Genomic DNA, 18,948 nt, shown 5'->3' with positions numbered 1-18,948 from the left:
CGTATCGATAAAAGTTGTTATTTTCAAGAACTGTAATTATTCGGAAACAAAGATAAACGATTAAAAATACTAAAAGCGAAAAATATTAAGAATAAGAGTGCCAAAATAAGGAAACTATAGTATTTCTAGCGTTAAATGCAATAGTAATAACTGCATGGTAGAAACTACATTATAGAATACGGATGAAAATTTTGTTGATGAATTAAACTAAATATGAACAATTTAAGAATCAGTATAACATTGAAAAATCCTTTCTACTTTTATAGCTCACAATATTCTTTTTCTTTCTTTCCCTATTCGTATGTTGCTACGTTTCTCCTTTAATATATTGTCAGCTCGATAAGAAGGAAACCAGAGGTTGAAGTATCTGTGCGATTATATAGTTCTATTCGTGAGAACTAATAACGTTAGGAAATATGTTATTGATTTAAGAAATCTTACATAACTTAATTTCTTTGTCTAGTAGTGACACACGCGAAAAAGATCTATGCGTCACTGTGAATTTATGAGAGAATTTCTACATATGAATTCTCGCGGTTCCCGGTACTAACAATTTAAAACAATTTTCATATCATCTTCATTCATGCCAGTTTCAGTCTGCATTGACATTCGCACATACCGTGTTTTATCTGAAACTATTGTAATCCGTTAGCTTATTTTTAAAGCCTTGACTCTGAGATTATTGCAAGAGTCAATACTAAAGGTATTGTATAAAAAGTACAGTTCAGAAAATTATTATCTGTTGTGTATGTAAACTTAGTTATTTCTGTTCCTGTTTCTTCAACGTGTCAACATAATACACAAGTGAGTAAAAAATTCAAGCGAAAATTCTCAAGTTTTTCTCATTGCACTTTTAATACGATTAGTAAATAATAGATTTCTCCGTATTTGCACAATTTTTCTTTATGCTTGCTGTGAAATATATATAAAAAATTACATACGAAGAATGGAACACAATGAAATTACTGGAAAGAAAACGTTCGTTCATAAGTATAAATAAAGTTAATCTCTCTAAAATAAATGAATGATAGTACATTCTCATATTGTTTCTGTGATTATTCATATAGAAGGAAATTATCGTTACCATTAGAAAAAGGATGGAAAATAGTTTTATTGTCATTCTCTTAGAAACTTATTCTTCCTTAAATATATTATCAATAGCTTTTCAAAGTGTTTCAAATAGTTTCTTCATTTGAATGTTTGACGTTAGCAAGCTACAGAAAAATGACATTGTCTACAGATAACAATACTTTTTTTTTATTGTTTACGAATATCTAATAAATATAACATACATATATATATATATTGTGTCTGCGATATCGATTCAAATATTATATTATTTACGAGATTAAGTAAGTTAACATTTTGTTTATGTCTACGGAAACTACAAAATTATTCAAAATTTATTAAACCTACGTAGTCTTTCTGAGGTGATAAAATAAACGAGTAATAAAACTTTTGAGGATTGTATAATAATAAATTCAAAGTTTTAAGAACTAGTGACCTATAACGTATCCGTACTTTCTAAATGTTTTAGAACCAAATACCTCGGACGCCATCGAAATTTAAATAATCAGAACGATGTTGCAGAACCAGATTATATCCGTTCGGTCTATTGACACGTGCTATGCATAAAACATAAATTGGAAGAAGTATATAAATCAAGTAGACAGAAATAAGGCGGAAGTATTTCCTAAAAAGCAATCAAGTGTTACGTAAATATAAGTTAAAAAAGTGAACAAGACTAAGGCGAAAATATTTCCTAAAAGCCAATAGAGTGTTACAGTGTACAATACTCTTCTAGGTATATTTATTAATTTCTTTAAATTTTTCAATCGAACTTTCTGGCAAATTATCTCGTGGTAAATAATACGGTAAATAAAATACTCATAATCGTTATGATCGTGGAAATATTTTATTCTATAGCCATAAGAAAAAAAAACAGTAGAATATGAATTAACCGATAATATTGATTTTATCGATAGACTATCTTCAATGATAATTTATGTGACACACCAATGAAATTTCGTAGTATGAACGAGCGAGTTCACTAAAATAGAATTACAGTCAACGAGATTCGGTAAGGTTACAATATGGTCTGTTATGTGAATACTATAAAAGTATCAGGTTTTATCAATTTGTCAAAAAAGTTTCAAAGCATGTAAATATCTAGTGAAAATAGCGCTTAAAAAGTTCAATGATCTATGTTATTGCTACTAAATTCCATTGAAATATTGTAACTTTACAATTAAGTTTATAACGAGTTCTACAACATGCCTCCCTGAAATAAAGCATCATAAAACTCATGCAATAAATTAAGGCAACGTCATGATAATAAATATGTATAATGATGTTACCTTAAATTAAAAAAATTTGTTCACCAAAGTATTGAGCATTTTTCAATTAGTTCCAGAAACATGAATATTAAATGGATCTCAAGGATCATCATTTGCCTCCTTTATTGTCAAGCATCTTGGGCCGAGCTGAAGCTCATACAAACGATATTTAGACATGGAAACAGAATGCCATCGAATATCAAGTACTATCCGAACGATCCTTACGTTAACTACACTTATGAACCAGCCGGACGAGGAGGTTTAACAAACGTATGTTACTTCTTGTATAACTATCGTCATAAAAACTGTGAAATATTTATGAATTTGCACGTGTTAAAATTCCAATTCCTTCAAATTTTGCACATCCAATAGAAGATAAATTAAATGTCAATGATGCTTGATGATACAAAATGATTAATGTCAATAATAAATCAATTCATTTTAATAATAAATGATTTTGATGATACAAAAATATTAATTTATATATCAGGTTGGTAAACTGTCCTTGTACAAACTTGGTCAATATTTTCGTGAAAGATACGACCAATTTTTAGGACGAATTTACACTTCAAAAGATATTTGGTTCCGTGCCGATGAGGTAGAGAGAGTTGTAATGAGTGGACAACTAGTAGCAGCTGGATTATATCCTCCGTATAAAGAACAAAGGTCCTAAATAAAATTTTAGTTGCTTGATAAACAATTAACTTCTAATACAATTATACGGTAATTTGATCTAAAATAATAAGCTTTATAGGTGGGATTCTAATTTAAATTGGCAACCGATACCTGTATGGACACCGCTGAATTCGAGCGATTGCCTGTATAATGGGCAATTTTTAACAAATTTCTATACATGGAGAAATAACGTGGAGAAAACAGATGAGGCTGTAGTGCAATTTCAAAAAGAGAATAAAGATGTTTATAGGTATTTATCTGAACATACAGGTGGTGATATCACACAATCTAGAACGTTCAACTTACGTCAATTCTTGTACGCACAGGTAAATAATATCTTTTCATAGCAACTATTACGAGCTAGATGTTTAAAATAAATATACAATCGAAGATAAAAATAAGTAACAGGAAGTGAAAATAGGTATTAGTAAGATTTACTCGAATTAGTACTAATATTATACAACACAAATTTTATTTATCATTGGACTGCGCTATTTATTGTTATTTTTATGAATAATACTAAACAAAAATAATACCTCAGTAAATATTTGTTTTTTACCACTAAATATTATAACAAATGTTGTACTTTGAATATTTGGTATACCTTTACAGATTATGTGTATCCTATGCATTTTAATATCTTTACATTTTCCATAAATGCACAAAAATCTGCAGTTTACTTATTCTTATAGCATACACGTATAGAGTATCTAGAAAATAATGGAAATTAATACATATTTACATTTTTATGTAAACAATTTGTACTTAATGAAACTTTATTAGTACCCATTTCTACTACCTGCCCATTTATTTTTATTTTCGGCTGCATATTTATTTTTATAGTATTAATATACTAAACATTTTCAATCATATATAATATATATCTAAAGATTAATAAATAATTATATAAATAAAGTGAGTTTGGTTGTCAAAGGTGATAGATATATTTTTGAATACTTAAAATATTCATTTAGAAAGATATTGGTTTAAAATTACCCGAATGGACAAAATCTGTTTTTCCACATGGAAAGCTAGATGAGTTAGCCGTAAACGATATTTACATTCGGACTCGTACTCCACAAATGAAGCAATTATTAGCTGGTAAATATTAAATCTTATAACTTTAAATTTTTTATTCTTCTTATGTTCGCGTCAGAATAAAAATTATTTTACCCATATATCTATATTTAATATCTATTATAATATTAATTTGTCTTATATAATTAAAATAAATTCTACTTGACAGGAATGTGGATTCGCGAATGGTTAAATCATGTTGATGATCATTTAAATAAGAGTGATACACGAAAAGCATTTATGTATGCGGCACATGATCTAAATATTGCTTACATACTTGCAGCACTAGACAATTTTGAAAACGAAATTCCTTACTATGGTAGTACTCTGATATTTGAATTACATGAAGAGGATAACGAATATTATATTCAGGTAACAATATGATTACGCATGTATATATGCAAATTGTTATTAAAAAATTATCTTTCTATAAAATATGTCTCTACAGAGTATTAATTTTGAAATCGGAAAATAAAGATACAATTTAATATAAAAATGTATATTACGGAAAATTTCAACATTTAAATTTTGAAACTTTCACGTTTACTAATATTGTTTATAATTTTTCTACATACACGATTATAATCTTTATTCACAGATGCTTTATAGAAACAAGGAAAATATTCAATTACTCAAATTCCCTAATTGTGATGACAAAATGTGTCCATTGGATAAGTTCAAAAAATTTGTAATGCCTATAATACCGACAAATCTGGAAGAAATATGTGGACAGAAATAAAAAAGTAAAGTATTAATATAAATATGGATAGTAATAAACCAATGTTAAATGGATTGATAAAATGATTTCTATAATATTCTACTATTTACTCATATAAATTCAATAATAAATGTGTAATATTAAAACAGTGTTTATTAAAAACATGTCATATGTACTGCAACTGCTTATTAAAATCCGAAACTTAGACTACCTATAAATCTTGTTGCTCAAATGTGTCTCCTTCGATTATAAAATAACAAGGTAAAACTGTAGAAAGACTGTCTAAACTTCGGTTTCGATGATTTTTGGATATATTGTAAAACTCAACATTTTGATCAACCTTTTCTTATACATATAAAAGCTATACTCGCTTAGTTCCGAAATATTCGCGAAAAACTCCCGATAACAATGAATTCTACCTATAATTGTACTTATGTGCCTGTAACAGCGTATATAGTATTGCTTTCCGACCGTCGGCCACTTATCTTCTGTTTATAATTAATTTCTATGTCCATGGTTTACTTCAAATGTTTTGAAATTGCGAATACGCAACATGTTACATATTTAATCGGATACTTAACGATATAAATAAAAAAAAACAATATAAACGTATATATAAACGAATACTTGCATAAAACTGAACCAGTTGTGTCTAAATGAAGCAATAATCAAACTCAAATTCTGTTTCAAAAACTTATAATGTAAGCTGTTGGTAACACTAACACTAAAATATACGATTGACGACAAAAGAACACAGGAAGTTCGAAAAACTATAGCACTTTGTTACAACAATATCTAGCAAAGTACTAAATAAGAACGTATTAGTTAAATGAACCTAATGATAATCGATAAAAGATAATAAAATAGTAACACAAATACTATATAGTTGAAAACACGCACTACGAAAGATATATCTTGAAGCCACGATTTTTCACAATAAAAATGATATTCTGCGCCAAAACTTCGCCCAACTGACTCCCGCTTAGCTGAGAACGGCTTTTCATTTGTTTTAAACCCGCTCACAGATTAAAATATTATATGCCGGGAAGTTTATTTCAGTCAACGAACTATAACAGTATTAGAATAGATAATCATAAGGAGTTTTTAAAGTTTGCTATCTTCATCAGTTTACTATATATTGCTATAATTAAGTATAGTGGATATAATGCTTTTTATTTATTAAATAAAATAATATGAATAATTAAAATAGTAAATAAATTAGAGTAATATTTTAGCATAATCTTGTATTACAAACTAAAACAGACTTGAGCGAATGTATAAGATTTATTCCACAGGCCTCGTTATTTAAGAAAAATGCATTGTATTTAACGAGTGACTTGTCTTGAGAAAATATTAAAAAAAACTGTATTAAAAATTTATATTAAAAAATTGTTAATCTAACTTATTAAAAAATAAACGTTTTTTAACATTTTTTTAACACCCTCCTCCATTTTTTGTATGAAAGAGGTCACTTCTGGGTCAATAATCCCAGGCCTCAAAAATTTTAACTCGGTCCTGCTGATCGGCCGTCTTCTTCTTATACGCCTGCGCAAGGATGTCTATATACGAACTTCGCGAATTTGATTTAATGACTCCAAAATTGAACGAATGCGGATCTTTATAATGACACAAAATTATGAATAAAGTGTTAGTAACTTCATTTTCTTTCTGCCATTCTAAGTTAAACAAGTATCTTTGACACGAAGTGCTGCTAGTAAAACTACTAATATAAAACTCCCTTGTAAAATATCACTGGACAAAGATAAATATTCCGCAACTTAGGAAATATCTCTCTCTACGCGAGCAAGTAGAGTCAATATTCCATATTCTTCTTAACAGCTTAAATGCCAAGATTTATTTATAATATTGAGTTGTTTATGAAGGGATCTCGTAATTAACGTAGTCTTCTAAAAGATAATTTTTACATTCTTTTTATATCAAACAATTAGTCTTTGATATATCATATCAAGCTAAGTATTATGCTCTCTGCGGTGCAGTCTAAATTTTGCTGATTAAGTGATGCTGTTTTATAACTAAATGGTTTTATTCCTCAAAATAATTTTTGTTTGTAATTTGTAATTTCATAGCCAATGGCGCGATGTCGTGTAGCCCATTTTTATCCCTTTCGATGATTGAATTGTATATAATTCAAACACTCTGATCTTTTACGAGGTCGATATTTCAGGTCGGTACATACATGTCATATATCATGTCATATTAAAATGGAACGTTCGATTCATTTCATTTTTTTTTTTTTTTAAGTATAATAAACTGCAAATATATATGTCTGTCATGGTCCTGCATCATCCTTATGATGATTCCTCCATTGAACACAAAGTTTCGAACTGACATTCCTCTTCTTGGTCAGGGTAAAGTGCTTTCATTGTAGACAGTGGACATGGCACATTCATAGGACAACCTGGTAGATGTAATGGTCTTTCCTGATGCATGAAAAGAATACTGGGACCTCCAGAACAACTAAAATAAAAAGAAAACCATTATTATATTGGATTATTATAGTTAGATTACATATAAAATATATAAATAAATATACTTGTATAAAACGAATGCGATATTAGATGCGAAAGTATCGATAACCCCAGTTCTCCAGGCTCTGTTCTCCGCATATAACCAAAATAAATCATGCGTTAAATGTTGATCTTCCTTAGCGATTCCTAATAGAGCTAATAGTTTCAAAATGGTTCCTGAATGACTAAAATACACCGATACTACCAGTCCTTCATCTGCCCTATAAATTAAGAACAAGATTTTAATAACATAATATTCGATGTAAGTAAATTTTCTAAGAAAATGATGTATTCTTACATAAAAAAGTTAAAAACATCTCTTAAAGCTGGGCAAGCTTGCTCATAAGATAATTTGTAACCATATCCATCATTCCAATAATATTCCAAATCATCTGCAAATTCGAGTACCTAGAAAAATATCAATTGATTTAGCATAATAATTTAACAAATAATTAGACTTTAAAATTTTACTTTGAACTCGTCTAGCGAAAATATTCTACACCATGGTGACTCAGAGTTTTTGTGCCATGCAGTTTCAAATCCACACATCACGTACATCAAATGTACAATTTCTAAAACGTAAATTTTATTTTGATACATTTTTCTTCTTAGTTTCGTGTTTCATAATTAGTTTCCATGTATACTGCATACCGTGATCAACCTGATAACCAATACGTCTAGAAACGTTTTCTAACATTTTCTTATAAACATTGCTCTTCAAGAATTTTTCTTTTTCTATTCGCGAATCCGGATTTTTGTCCACTTCAGTACGCCAACGTTGACAACGTTTATAAAACTAGAAACTTAAAACAAAATGATCAAATAACAGAAGATATTATTATTGAATTATATAGTTGAAAATTACTCTTAACACAGGATCCTTGTGTTCTGCTTCTGGATACTGAACTCGATAACTACTGTGTCTTCCAAATAAACCAGTAGCAAAGTTCTTAGCACTTTCCTCTGTGCGTTGAGTGGCAGTGTACTTAAACTAAAAATTCATATTTTTATTTAATAAATATAATAAAAATATGTATTAATATTATACATTCTATATTTTTACTCTATAAGTTTGATTATCATAAATCTCTGGCATAAGAGTGGGAAATCTGGATTGATATCTTTCTCCAATATCGATCATTTCATTTTCTCCTTCTTCTGCTAATTTCATAATATCATCTTCGTTAAAAGTAATTTTCCACTCTTTAAATAAGTCTATATCTTCATCTGTAAATTCTGATTCATTCTCTTTATAGTTATCTAGGATAATCTTTTGTAACTTTGGCAGTTTTTCAATCATGGATGGTATATACTTTTTACCAGGATATCTTGTACCATGTCTTAAAATTAACCATATTTTTCTTGAAATACAACCTGTGATTAATAAAAATTCTTTTTTGGTATTGAATAGTAAGATAAAGAATACTTTAATCTTTTATATATTGAATTATTGTATTGAATTAAATGCTGGGTTGAAACCTGGGTATTCAAGAGGAGAATCATCATGGTTTGATATAAATCTATATGGTGTTTTAGTTCCTATTCTACATTTATAATCTCTATTGTCCAAAAGGCAATTGTGTGCGAAGATAAATGTTGCACTTATTGCATTAATAATTAAAAATACTTGAGCATTTAATAGTCGCATCTCTTTATTAATTTCTGACTACCTGCAACATACAAAATTAGTATTTAATTTAAGACATTATTGAAACATTGTTTGATATGAAACTATCAAAAATGCACAATTTTATATTGCACAATTTTCTAATATGCACATACACACATATGTACTTCAATAACTTTTAAATCAGTAAATTCAATTAAAATTACAAAATTTTTAGCACTTAATAAAATATAATTCAATACAACTAGCCAAGCTACAATTTTGAAAAATTTAGATTTTGTTACAAAAACGTATATAACCAACTAAATTAATAATTCATGTAAAAATAAAAAATGTAACATTCATCATGATCGAATTCTAAAAATATAAAAGTTAATACGGACCAATAAAAATATTAAAAATTGAATAATTCAGTAGTAAACTATGCTATAGCGAACAAACCCGTAACTTTTACAACTACTGGAGACTACATACAGAGATGCTTCTATATTTGATTTGTGTTCCTACAATAATTACTTACTATCCAACTAACATAACGTAGCTTTTATTTGAAAAGATTAAAAATAAAACAAAAGTATAATTGAAAATTATTTCATTTTCGTTTATGTCGAAATATTATAAAATCATGTTAGGGTTTATATCCTAACCTTATATTTTCGAATACCCAATATTACAACATTTATTAATAAATACTTAACATTGATTCATCATATCTCTTTTTCGCAATAATAGTTACGTACAATTTTGTTTCTAAAAGAAAATTGTAATTTGTATAATTCAATGCTCAAATGAATTAAACTCCTTTGTGGAAGGTATGTTTGTAATACATTATTATGGAGTTTTAGAAATTGATAAGACTATTGTAAATGTTTATATGACATAATGAATGCTAATCATTTTATGATTTAGATGGGGAAAAAGAGAAATATTCAACCACCACCTGTACCAATACCTGGTCGTGTGAAGATAGAAATAAAAGATGAATTAGGTAATAGAGAATATTATTTATACCTAATTTTTGTAGTAATAAGTAGTAGAATATTATAATTCAGTGTGTGAAATAATTGATATTAAAATATATTTTGCTCTAGGAGATAATGATGTACTTGTTGCAAGAGATCGTTTAAAAGGTGCTCTGAGAGAATTACTGCAGCATAGTGATACAGGATCATCAGCAGATTCAAGTGAAGAAAGTTCTGCCCAAGATTATAAACATTCAATGAAAAAAATGTAATTTCTTTCAGTATGTATAAATGTTTCTTTTTCTTATAATTAAATAATATATTTTTATTTACAGTGATATGTACAGATCAAAATCAATGGGTTTTCAACAACCACGTAAAGTTAGACGCCGTAGACAAGTGCAAATGGATACTGCATTTCATCATACTTACGTAATGAAATTATTTGATAGAAGTGTTGATTTAGCTCAGTTTCAAGAAGATACACCACTTTACCCCATATGTAGAGCATGGATGGCAAATCAACCAAGAAATCCTAATCTTGTACCAAAGTGAGTAAATAAAAAACAGTCGTAAAGCTGTAAATTTCCAATTATTATTCATCTATTTTGATTTCCATATATAATAATTTTCTAATATTTGTTTATTTCTATTATAGTTTCATAGATATTAACTTTAACATATTATAATTAACATTATTCATAAAATATCATAGAAGGAACCATTTAATTGGTTTATTACATATATTTTGAACTCTAAAAAATAATATTAAAGAAAGATGATTTTTATATTGTTTTTATGTTCAGAGTACGCAGTCCAAGTCCAGAAATAGTGAATGAAGTGAATATAAGTAATAATATATTGGATAGTAATGGAGAAGTTCGTGATGTTTATTACTTGCCACCTCCACTACCTTGTGAAGAAGCTATACCAAGAAATCGTATACCTTCACCAATATCTAGAGAAAAAGAAGAATTGATTTTAGATTATGTGAGATATCTACTTTGATGAATCTTATGTTTATCGATCTAATATGATATCATAATCACTACTTACAGTGTAATATAAATACTTCTTATACATGATACATTATAGGACGGACAAACCCTAAAATCACGAGAAATGTTGTTGAGAGAACATAGAGTACATTGGAACGCTGTGCGCAAAAAATGGCATCAACAAGCACATAAGAATGAACTGCGTTTTACGCAAGGTGCAAATATATTAAATACTATATTTAAGAGGTACATATTAAAAAATTTGGAATTACGTAGGCAAAAAAATGGAATTATATAAAAATATCGTTCAGATTATATTTTATACTGTGAAAGGTAATTTTATTATAAAAACATTATTTCTATTTCAGGGCACAATCAGAATTTGAGTAACCCATTATCTGGTAGATTGATTACTATCACCCATTGGTAATAAATATAATTTTAGTTTTAGTGTCATATAAATATCTTTTTTCGTATTTTTCTACACACGTTTTATTTTATACACATAATTATACGTGCTATATACTGCTTGTAGAAATATACCTTTTTATTACAATATAATTAATGTGTTGTAACTATATTTTGTTAAGACAAATGAATTCATCTATGAAAGAAATGTTATGACAAGCAATAATTCATTTTTGGAATAAAAATTTTTACAGAATAATGATATGTAGTACAATTTGTTTGTTTCTCGATAAACTGTTGGTATACTGACAACAAGTTAAGTAATAATTCTGTTTTTGTTTTTTATTTCATACATTTGATTTGTACTAAACTTTTCAACGAAATTACTCGTCTACAATGAATAAACTATAAAGAATAAATAATATACTTTCATTACAGTGGTACTATTCTCAATTAATCGAAACGCTACTTACAATTGTATTATCACGGGTATAAAAAGGAACTTGGAATTGCCCGAACATTAAGAGGCAGTTTTTTAGTAGATTATTATATAGAATATTAATTAAAATATTAATCCGATACATATATCCCTAGATTTTGATGCTAAAAGTTTTTGAAGATTTGAGTCTATAGAGACTAGGAGAAAGGACAAACCGAATAACCGTTGAAGGCTTGAGAATTACAAGCTTTTTATTCGAAATATTGACAGTCGTAACTTACAGTACGTACTTTCAACGAGATTTTATCCCTATTTATTTGATGTTATTTGAATAAATATTAATTGGATATCCGAGAATATTCCGACCTTTCTATTAGAGCAATTGTAATTTTCAAGACTTCTGAGTATATATATATACTCGTATATACCATGTTCCTCCATACTACTCAATCTTTTCACTCATATAAAATGTAGCTAAGAAATAAATAACATAATTTAAATCATTTACTTTCATAGTTAATGTTATATTATCTCCACCATTTGACTTGTATTCGTAACTATATATATACATATATGTGTATATGTATATATAGTTATGTATACTGTAACTATATATCTATATATATATATATATATATATTATAATAACAAATGTCTGTTGTAAACAACTGGATTACTTATTTAATGTGTTTTGTGAACTGTAGGAAATGATTTCGCGCATGACAGCCACATGATGCTTGCGCAGCTGGAAGATTTCACATAGTTGTGGAAGTATAATTTGATCAAATTTTTTAATAAGTATTGCACGTTCACTTGTCTGTAAGAGATAACTCAAGCACTTGTCGAAACGTTTCTTCTTCTAACAATCGACGTTGTTCTTCTTCCAATTGTTGTAGTTCCGAAAGTCTTAATGCCAGTCTTAATTGTTCCGCCGTGTCTTCGAGCGAGTCAGCATTTTCTATGTCACTTGTTTTATCCAAGTTACTCCGACCGCTCGCACACCCAGCAGTACTGTCTTGACACAGTGCCAGACTTGCCTGAATCGCTCTGCATTAAAAATGAAGTTGAAGATTTACAATGACTTATTAAACAAATTTCCTAAGAATATTATATTATTATACGTAATATTAATGATATTATTGCATTAAACAAAATTTATTATAATATTGTTAACATGTACAAAAGATAGAACACCAAGATTAATTGTATTTTTCTCTAACATTTGCTGCAATTCCTTGAATTTTCTGCAAAAATATTTATATATATATTTTGTTGTTAATTTTTTTATTGTCAATTTAAATATTTATTATACATCTAATACTGATAGCAATCCATCACCCACCTTTCTGAATTTGAATTGTTGCATAAGAACACATGCAAAATAAAATGTTTAGAACTTTTACAATAAAAGCGAAATATCTGAAATGGCATATGCATTCCTATAGATGACGTATTTTCATACCTTTGTAATTGCCTTTCTTCTTCAGTTGTCATATTGGGCGTTGTGGGCCGTGATGGTTTCTGCGCTCGTAAGGCTTCCCATATATCAACCTTAATAAATTGAGTTACATTATTAGAATTTATTTCAATATAAATCTTTTTGGAGAAATATAAGAAGCTTTAGACATCTGTACCTCATCGCGTTCACTACCAACTTCCAACAAACTTTGTTGTATAGCAAACTGTAAAAGATCGTCTTCTTCTTCCATAAATTGCGTCCGAACTTCAGCACCTGCTAAGTAGATAATTACATAATATAATCGTAGATAAAATGCATATTCGATATCTTCCTTTAATATCTAATTTACATAAATATTAAATTTACCTAGTTTTACATATCCCACTGGTGCTTCAAAACAAATATCATCAACTAAACAGGTCATTCTGTTAGTTTCTTCTAAATGTCCTACATGAGGCACTTCTTGATCCATGCCAAAAATATTTCCAAACGTTATCCTTGCATTTAATATATGAAACAAAGGAATTTCTACAAAAAAGAGAATAATTTCATCATTTATCAAATAATACCAATTAACTTAAAAAAAAAATAAATAAATTTGAAGCTTACCGATTTTAACAGGAAATCCAGCTGGTAATTGCATTTGGATAAAATCCCTTAATTTTGCAAAGTGTGAACTAGATATTGCCATTAGATCGACGATTGGCATAATCTGTTCTTGAAGACTTAGTGGATACTGTTCACTAAGCCATAAAGTTGCCTGCAATTTCATATTTAATCATATTTACTATATATACAGATATTAGCTTAGTATGTATAATGTTTTATTGTAATACCTTAAATTTCTGAATTTTTGTATTAACTTCTTTTGGTCTACCTATATCTCTTCCATTTAAATCAACGTCTGGGTCAAAATATTCCTCAGCTGTTATATTAGAAGGATTTCCGACATTGTTATATTCTTCCTAAAACGAATAATAAATTAATTTTATTATGATCACATAATTTTAAATTCACATAAGTTTAAAAAAAGAAAATTACACTAGTAGTTGCGCTATTACTGTTTTCCTGCTGTTGTTCCGCCATGCCAAGAAACGACTGAAGAGGTGTACGAGGAGCACGAGCTCGTGCCTTATCAGGATCAGATAAATGTTCTAATCGAGTTTTCGTTATTAATTCTACATTACATGCACTAAACACTTTACACTCATGTCCATTAACTATTTCACTTTTATCAGAGCGCCATCCCCACAAACCAGCTTTATTGCTAGTTGAACATAAATAATTGTTAATGAAAACACGTGAATGTAGTAACACTAATAAAATAGCAATAATAAAGGAAAATAATTACCGTTCAAAGCTAATTTTATCCGTATCTATATAAGTAGTAACAATCGGATTTGTAAGCCGGGTTAAAACACCTTCTTCAGAGGGTTCCATCAATTGCATATCGTCAATATCTACGAGTTTAATATGCTCAACATATACTTTTCTTGTTTTGTGATCTACCTCCATCATTGTTGCTCCATCGTCTGCATAAATAAATTTTTTTATTACTGAAAAGACATATTTTAAGAAAGATTTATCGAAATAAAATTCTCACATTGTTCTATTTAAGTTTGTAATTTTCTACAACTAATTACGTCAACACTAGTTCATTTCAAATATTTCTTTTTTATTTAAGTATATTTAACTACTTAGAAAGATATAGAATATATTAGTAGTAATTACTTTTGTTACAATGTCTAGATTGCACTTACCATCTAGAATTTCAACTTATTATATCAACTTTTCAAAAGTAATAAAATTGCAAGAAAATAGTAATAAATAGAAATAGAAATAAATAAATATGTAGATAAGAAAACTTTTCTACTTCACAGAAGTGTTTTACAATATTCTCTACCATTCTGCACACCACATTAATTTTAAAAGTAATTCTGTCACCTGACTCTCGTCCCACCATACTGAACACATAACTCCGTTCACATCTAATTGCCACAGGTACATGTGATGCAGCTTGCATTTAATATATACAATTATAGAACAAATAAGACTCTACTATTAATATAAAAGAAAACATACAAAAAGAACCTGACGATTAAAATAAACTTAAGGAATGTTAATGTGTTCATGCAAAGAACCACATTCAAATACTCACTTTGTCCTTTGAAGATGTAACTACGATTTCCACGTTGCCACTTTGTATGATCAAACCCTAATAAAGTTGTATCGATTCTTACATTGCTGCCCTGTTTGTATACCTTGTATGTGTCACTAGGACATATTCTAGAGGCAAGGGGAACTAATAATAAATAAATTATTAGTTTAATGTTTCTAATCAAAAACAATACAAAAATTATGTAATTTATAATTACCCCAACTAGTAAACTCCCATTTCATTTCTACATAAAAGTCAGGAGCCTAAAAATATTATTCAATTTCAGTTTAACCAAATCAAGATTTCCATCAGCCATGAGAATGATTGACAAATACTTATAAGCTTCTTGAATGGTTGATAGAAAGCACATAACATGCATGTATATGTGTTTGTGAACGTTTGTGACTGTTTCTGAATATGACAAAATTTATTATTTATGCACATATGAGAGAAAATATTCTTTCTTTTTCATAAGAATTCGTCTCATGGAAATAATTAATAAATTGTTACTACAAATGCTGAATAAGATCTTCAAATGCTCACAAACTTTTCAAGCATTCTGCATGGCTAATAAATACATGATTTAATAAGCTTACTTGTTTAAGTTTATGAAGTAATTCTGGAATACCAGCTACCCGATTACAATATCTTTGATAATCTCTATGTGCTAGCACCATTTGTATTAACTCAGGATTTCCTGTACCAACTGCCTCCTGAACCACTGCAAAAATAATAAGATTAAAACTTGAATACTGATTAATTTGGTAATTTAATAGATACAATTATATGTTTATTACCATTCCATCCTTGAGTGTTCTCTGTATTAACATTAGCTTCATGTTGCAACAATACTCCGACAGACTCCATATGACTTAAAGTCACGGCTAACATCAATGGTGTTCTTCCTCTGTTATCAAGCTTTTCAATATCATGCTATAAAAAATATCATATTATTACTTTATTAATATATAACAATTTAAGACATTTCATAAATATATTATTAAGCTATTTTAAATATATGATCTGAATTTTAAGAAATACATACATATGGATAAATATTAAGTGACATTAAGTGCTGTCAACATTAATAACTATCACAGTAGTTTTATTAAGGTTTATCAAATCATTGGTATATTGAACACATAGCATCAGAAGTTACAAGTCATTGAACATTTAGGGTTTCTAACTCATACAAGGTTTCACTCAGCAGCCTCTCTGTCAGTGTATCAAATGATCTTAAATCAATATCATAATATGTAAACAATGTCAATAATTTCAAAATTAACCATCTGATGCAATAAAATATAATTAACAGAAAAATAAAATTTATATGTATGTATATATTGTATTTTATAATCTAAATGACACACATATGTACAAAAAACAATTTCTTTATAATTTTTAATATCAATAAAGCTATTTTTATCATATTTATATATATTTTTTATTTTTTGACAGCTACGAAACAAGTACCCTAATATCTAACATGAAATAAAAACTGTCATCTGTCATGTATACATTTTATAGATGTTTTATAAAAAGAAGAAAACAATTGATGAATATAGTTGCTTTGCGTGTCGTTCTTGTCAGTATCTGTTCAATCACAGATACGATTAAACACGATTAATGACCAAATGACAGTTCCCTTTTTTCTTTCTATTTTTTATCATTTTACCAACCAGCTTTGTAGATAATTCTTCTTCGAGTTCTACATAATTATTATTCCACACGAGCCAATGGAGCGGATAATTTTTTTGTATCGTGTCTATATTCACCATTTCTCTGAAGTTTTGTTAACGATAACATACAACACCAACAATTATTATAAGTTCCACGACTTGAATGAACAACATAAAATTTCGTCTAACAAATACATGACACCGAAACGAATAAGCAACGACTAAATTTTGATCATTCATTGACCGAACAAAATAGCTAGATAAGAAACCTTGAATATCATATTGAATGCATCAAAGTCAACGAAAGAAATGTTGCAAGTGGCGCTTATACATATATGACGTTATCAGACTTAACGTTCCTAAACCAATGCACTTCAACTCTACGCTATTACAGCCTTAATTCTTCTTTACCTGTGCTTCAAATGAATTCGATGTATCTTTTATTCATTGAAACATATATCGTTCTGTTTTTATACACATATTACACATATCGTAATAAATATAAAAAAGGAAAAAAACAGAATGAATCTAAGATACAACTCCATTGCACGCGTATATATTAGGTGGACCGAAAAGTTTCTTTCGTTTTATAAGGAAATAATGGATGCACAACATTTTTCGTTTTATATTATTTTATCGAATTACGTATGATCCATTTTGTTCTATCAAAATAAAGATCACAACGTTCGACAGATTAGGTTTCATGTTTGTATAAAGATGCGTTGTTGTAAAAGACGTGTTTGTAAAAGAAAGACACTTTTCGGACAACCTAATAGATGATTTCAAAATTCACGCCTGCCTTAAGTATCGATATCGCTAGATACGTAATCAGGTTCACACGATGGCACAGAGAACATTTTGTATGTACAATAAATAATAAATGAAGACTATAGAGAAGAAATATAATAATTTGCAACTTTCATCTTTTATTGGAAATAAAATATTTATATCTCCGTACAGCCAAACCTATTTCTCTGCTTATTTAAAATTTAGAAATTAAATATGTGCTCTTGCTATTTCACTATTCTTAAATATGTTTTAAAAATATTGATAGTTGATTAATAGTTATAGTTATCTATAACATTTTATAATTATGTATTGATACCTATATATATTACAAATATATAGCAATAATCGTCGTGATTTTATACAAAACTTCTTAGGTTTATTACGCATTTTTAAAATGTATTTTAGTTATAGTACGTTTGGTATAAAAAGTATTTTAACATGACATTGCAAGTGGAATTCAAAGATAGAAATGGGTCTTTTAAAAATAGTTTATAAGTTGACGAAATTTTATTAAAAAGGACGAAAAATAATTGTTAGAACTACCAATGTTTTAATATCACAACAAGCAATATTTTTAAAATTATAAAGAATTTCAAAGTCAAATAAAAGGATAATTTTAGTTATATGGAATCGACAACATATTGAATATTAAAACTGTCCTCTTGTAAAAATAAAAAATGTGATATATTATGCCCTTCCCTTGTAGCCTTCAATTATAGTAGTATTATAATTTCACTCTAATATAACAGCCAAAATTCTATCCATACTTATCCTATGTCGTCATTTATTTCAGTTCGGAAATTTAACTTGTGATCCATGGACTCTCTGGTGCCGCAAAGCCCGCGAAGTCCTCACACACGCAAGTTATTATTTTATTATCCGAATAAAAAATATTTAATAGGATGTGTATTTATTTATAATAAACCTCTCTTCTTTAAATCTAAATCTTGTTAATGAGCAATTGATTGAATGTTTCAAATATACATATGTCAAACACATTATGGATTAAAATTTTTAGTTAAATCTTGGGTATGCATAGCAACAAAAGATTATTTAAAGGGAATCCGTGGTAGACAAAAGATCAAGAAGCAGTCT

General features: G+C 28.2%; 4 protein-coding genes across 16 annotated transcripts; 2 read left to right on the top strand and 2 right to left on the bottom strand.

The window, feature by feature from the left end:
* Window positions 1-659: 659 nt before the first annotated feature.
* Window positions 660-4,970, top strand: LOC138179850 (venom acid phosphatase Acph-1). 5 transcript variants are annotated; one of them, XM_069113027.1, is made up of 9 exons: window positions 664-804; window positions 1,538-1,804; window positions 1,927-2,080; window positions 2,408-2,606; window positions 2,827-3,002; window positions 3,091-3,337; window positions 3,986-4,112; window positions 4,258-4,460; window positions 4,687-4,970. In XM_069113027.1, exons 4-9 carry the CDS (start codon window positions 2,418-2,420, stop codon window positions 4,825-4,827), a joined length of 1,083 nt encoding a protein of 360 aa, XP_068969128.1. In that variant the 5' UTR covers window positions 664-804; window positions 1,538-1,804; window positions 1,927-2,080; window positions 2,408-2,417; the 3' UTR covers window positions 4,828-4,970. The 5 variants fall into 5 exon arrangements, with proteins under 5 accessions (XP_068969130.1, XP_068969128.1, XP_068969132.1 ...); XM_069113031.1 differs by lacking the exon at window positions 1,927-2,080 and having other exon boundaries at window positions 2,414-2,606; XM_069113026.1 differs by lacking the exon at window positions 1,927-2,080 and having other exon boundaries at window positions 665-804.
* A 1,256-nt stretch (window positions 4,971-6,226) lies between these two features.
* LOC138180379 (multiple inositol polyphosphate phosphatase 1) lies at window positions 6,227-9,605 on the bottom strand. 5 transcript variants are annotated; one of them, XM_069114180.1, is made up of 9 exons: window positions 9,482-9,605; window positions 8,814-9,004; window positions 8,398-8,708; window positions 8,200-8,325; window positions 7,986-8,130; window positions 7,806-7,906; window positions 7,633-7,742; window positions 7,361-7,555; window positions 6,227-7,284 (listed from the first exon to the last, which is right to left on the bottom strand). In XM_069114180.1, exons 2-9 carry the CDS (start codon window positions 8,980-8,982, stop codon window positions 7,116-7,118), a joined length of 1,326 nt encoding a protein of 441 aa, XP_068970281.1. In that variant the 5' UTR covers window positions 8,983-9,004; window positions 9,482-9,605; the 3' UTR covers window positions 6,227-7,115. The 5 variants fall into 5 exon arrangements, with proteins under 5 accessions (XP_068970281.1, XP_068970283.1, XP_068970282.1 ...); XM_069114182.1 differs by lacking the exon at window positions 9,482-9,605 and adding an exon at window positions 9,410-9,426; XM_069114181.1 differs by lacking the exon at window positions 9,482-9,605 and adding an exon at window positions 9,117-9,365.
* mip40 (Myb-interacting protein 40) lies at window positions 9,605-11,429 on the top strand. Its single transcript, XM_069114189.1, has 7 exons — window positions 9,605-9,773; window positions 9,871-9,949; window positions 10,053-10,191; window positions 10,259-10,474; window positions 10,730-10,913; window positions 11,019-11,167; window positions 11,290-11,429. The coding sequence occupies exons 2-7, from the start codon at window positions 9,871-9,873 to the stop codon at window positions 11,309-11,311; spliced, it is 789 nt and encodes a 262-aa protein (XP_068970290.1). The 5' UTR covers window positions 9,605-9,773; the 3' UTR covers window positions 11,312-11,429.
* A 148-nt stretch (window positions 11,430-11,577) lies between these two features.
* On the bottom strand, window positions 11,578-17,358 carry LOC138180376 (ankyrin repeat domain-containing protein 13D). Of its 5 annotated transcripts, XM_069114177.1 has the most exons (15): window positions 17,065-17,358; window positions 16,431-16,600; window positions 16,183-16,318; window positions 15,982-16,106; window positions 15,603-15,648; window positions 15,386-15,529; window positions 15,172-15,243; window positions 14,579-14,759; window positions 14,269-14,494; window positions 14,064-14,192; window positions 13,837-13,987; window positions 13,594-13,755; window positions 13,403-13,503; window positions 13,231-13,319; window positions 11,578-12,815 (listed from the first exon to the last, which is right to left on the bottom strand). In XM_069114177.1, the coding sequence occupies exons 2-15, from the start codon at window positions 16,452-16,454 to the stop codon at window positions 12,578-12,580; spliced, it is 1,824 nt and encodes a 607-aa protein (XP_068970278.1). In that variant the 5' UTR covers window positions 16,455-16,600; window positions 17,065-17,358; the 3' UTR covers window positions 11,578-12,577. The 5 variants fall into 5 exon arrangements, with proteins under 5 accessions (XP_068970278.1, XP_068970275.1, XP_068970274.1 ...); XM_069114174.1 differs by lacking the exon at window positions 16,431-16,600 and having other exon boundaries at window positions 13,403-13,500; XM_069114173.1 differs by lacking the exon at window positions 16,431-16,600 and having other exon boundaries at window positions 17,065-17,357.
* Window positions 17,359-18,948: the final 1,590 nt, after the last annotated feature.

The sequence above is a fragment of the Bombus flavifrons genome, chromosome 5, assembly GCF_040668555.2.
Source record: "Bombus flavifrons isolate JBK064 chromosome 5, iyBomFlav1_principal, whole genome shotgun sequence".
Lineage (NCBI taxonomy): Eukaryota > Metazoa > Arthropoda > Insecta > Hymenoptera > Apidae > Bombus > Bombus flavifrons.
The sequence above is the reverse complement of the archived record's forward strand: the minus strand, read 5'-3'. Positions and strand labels throughout refer to the sequence as shown.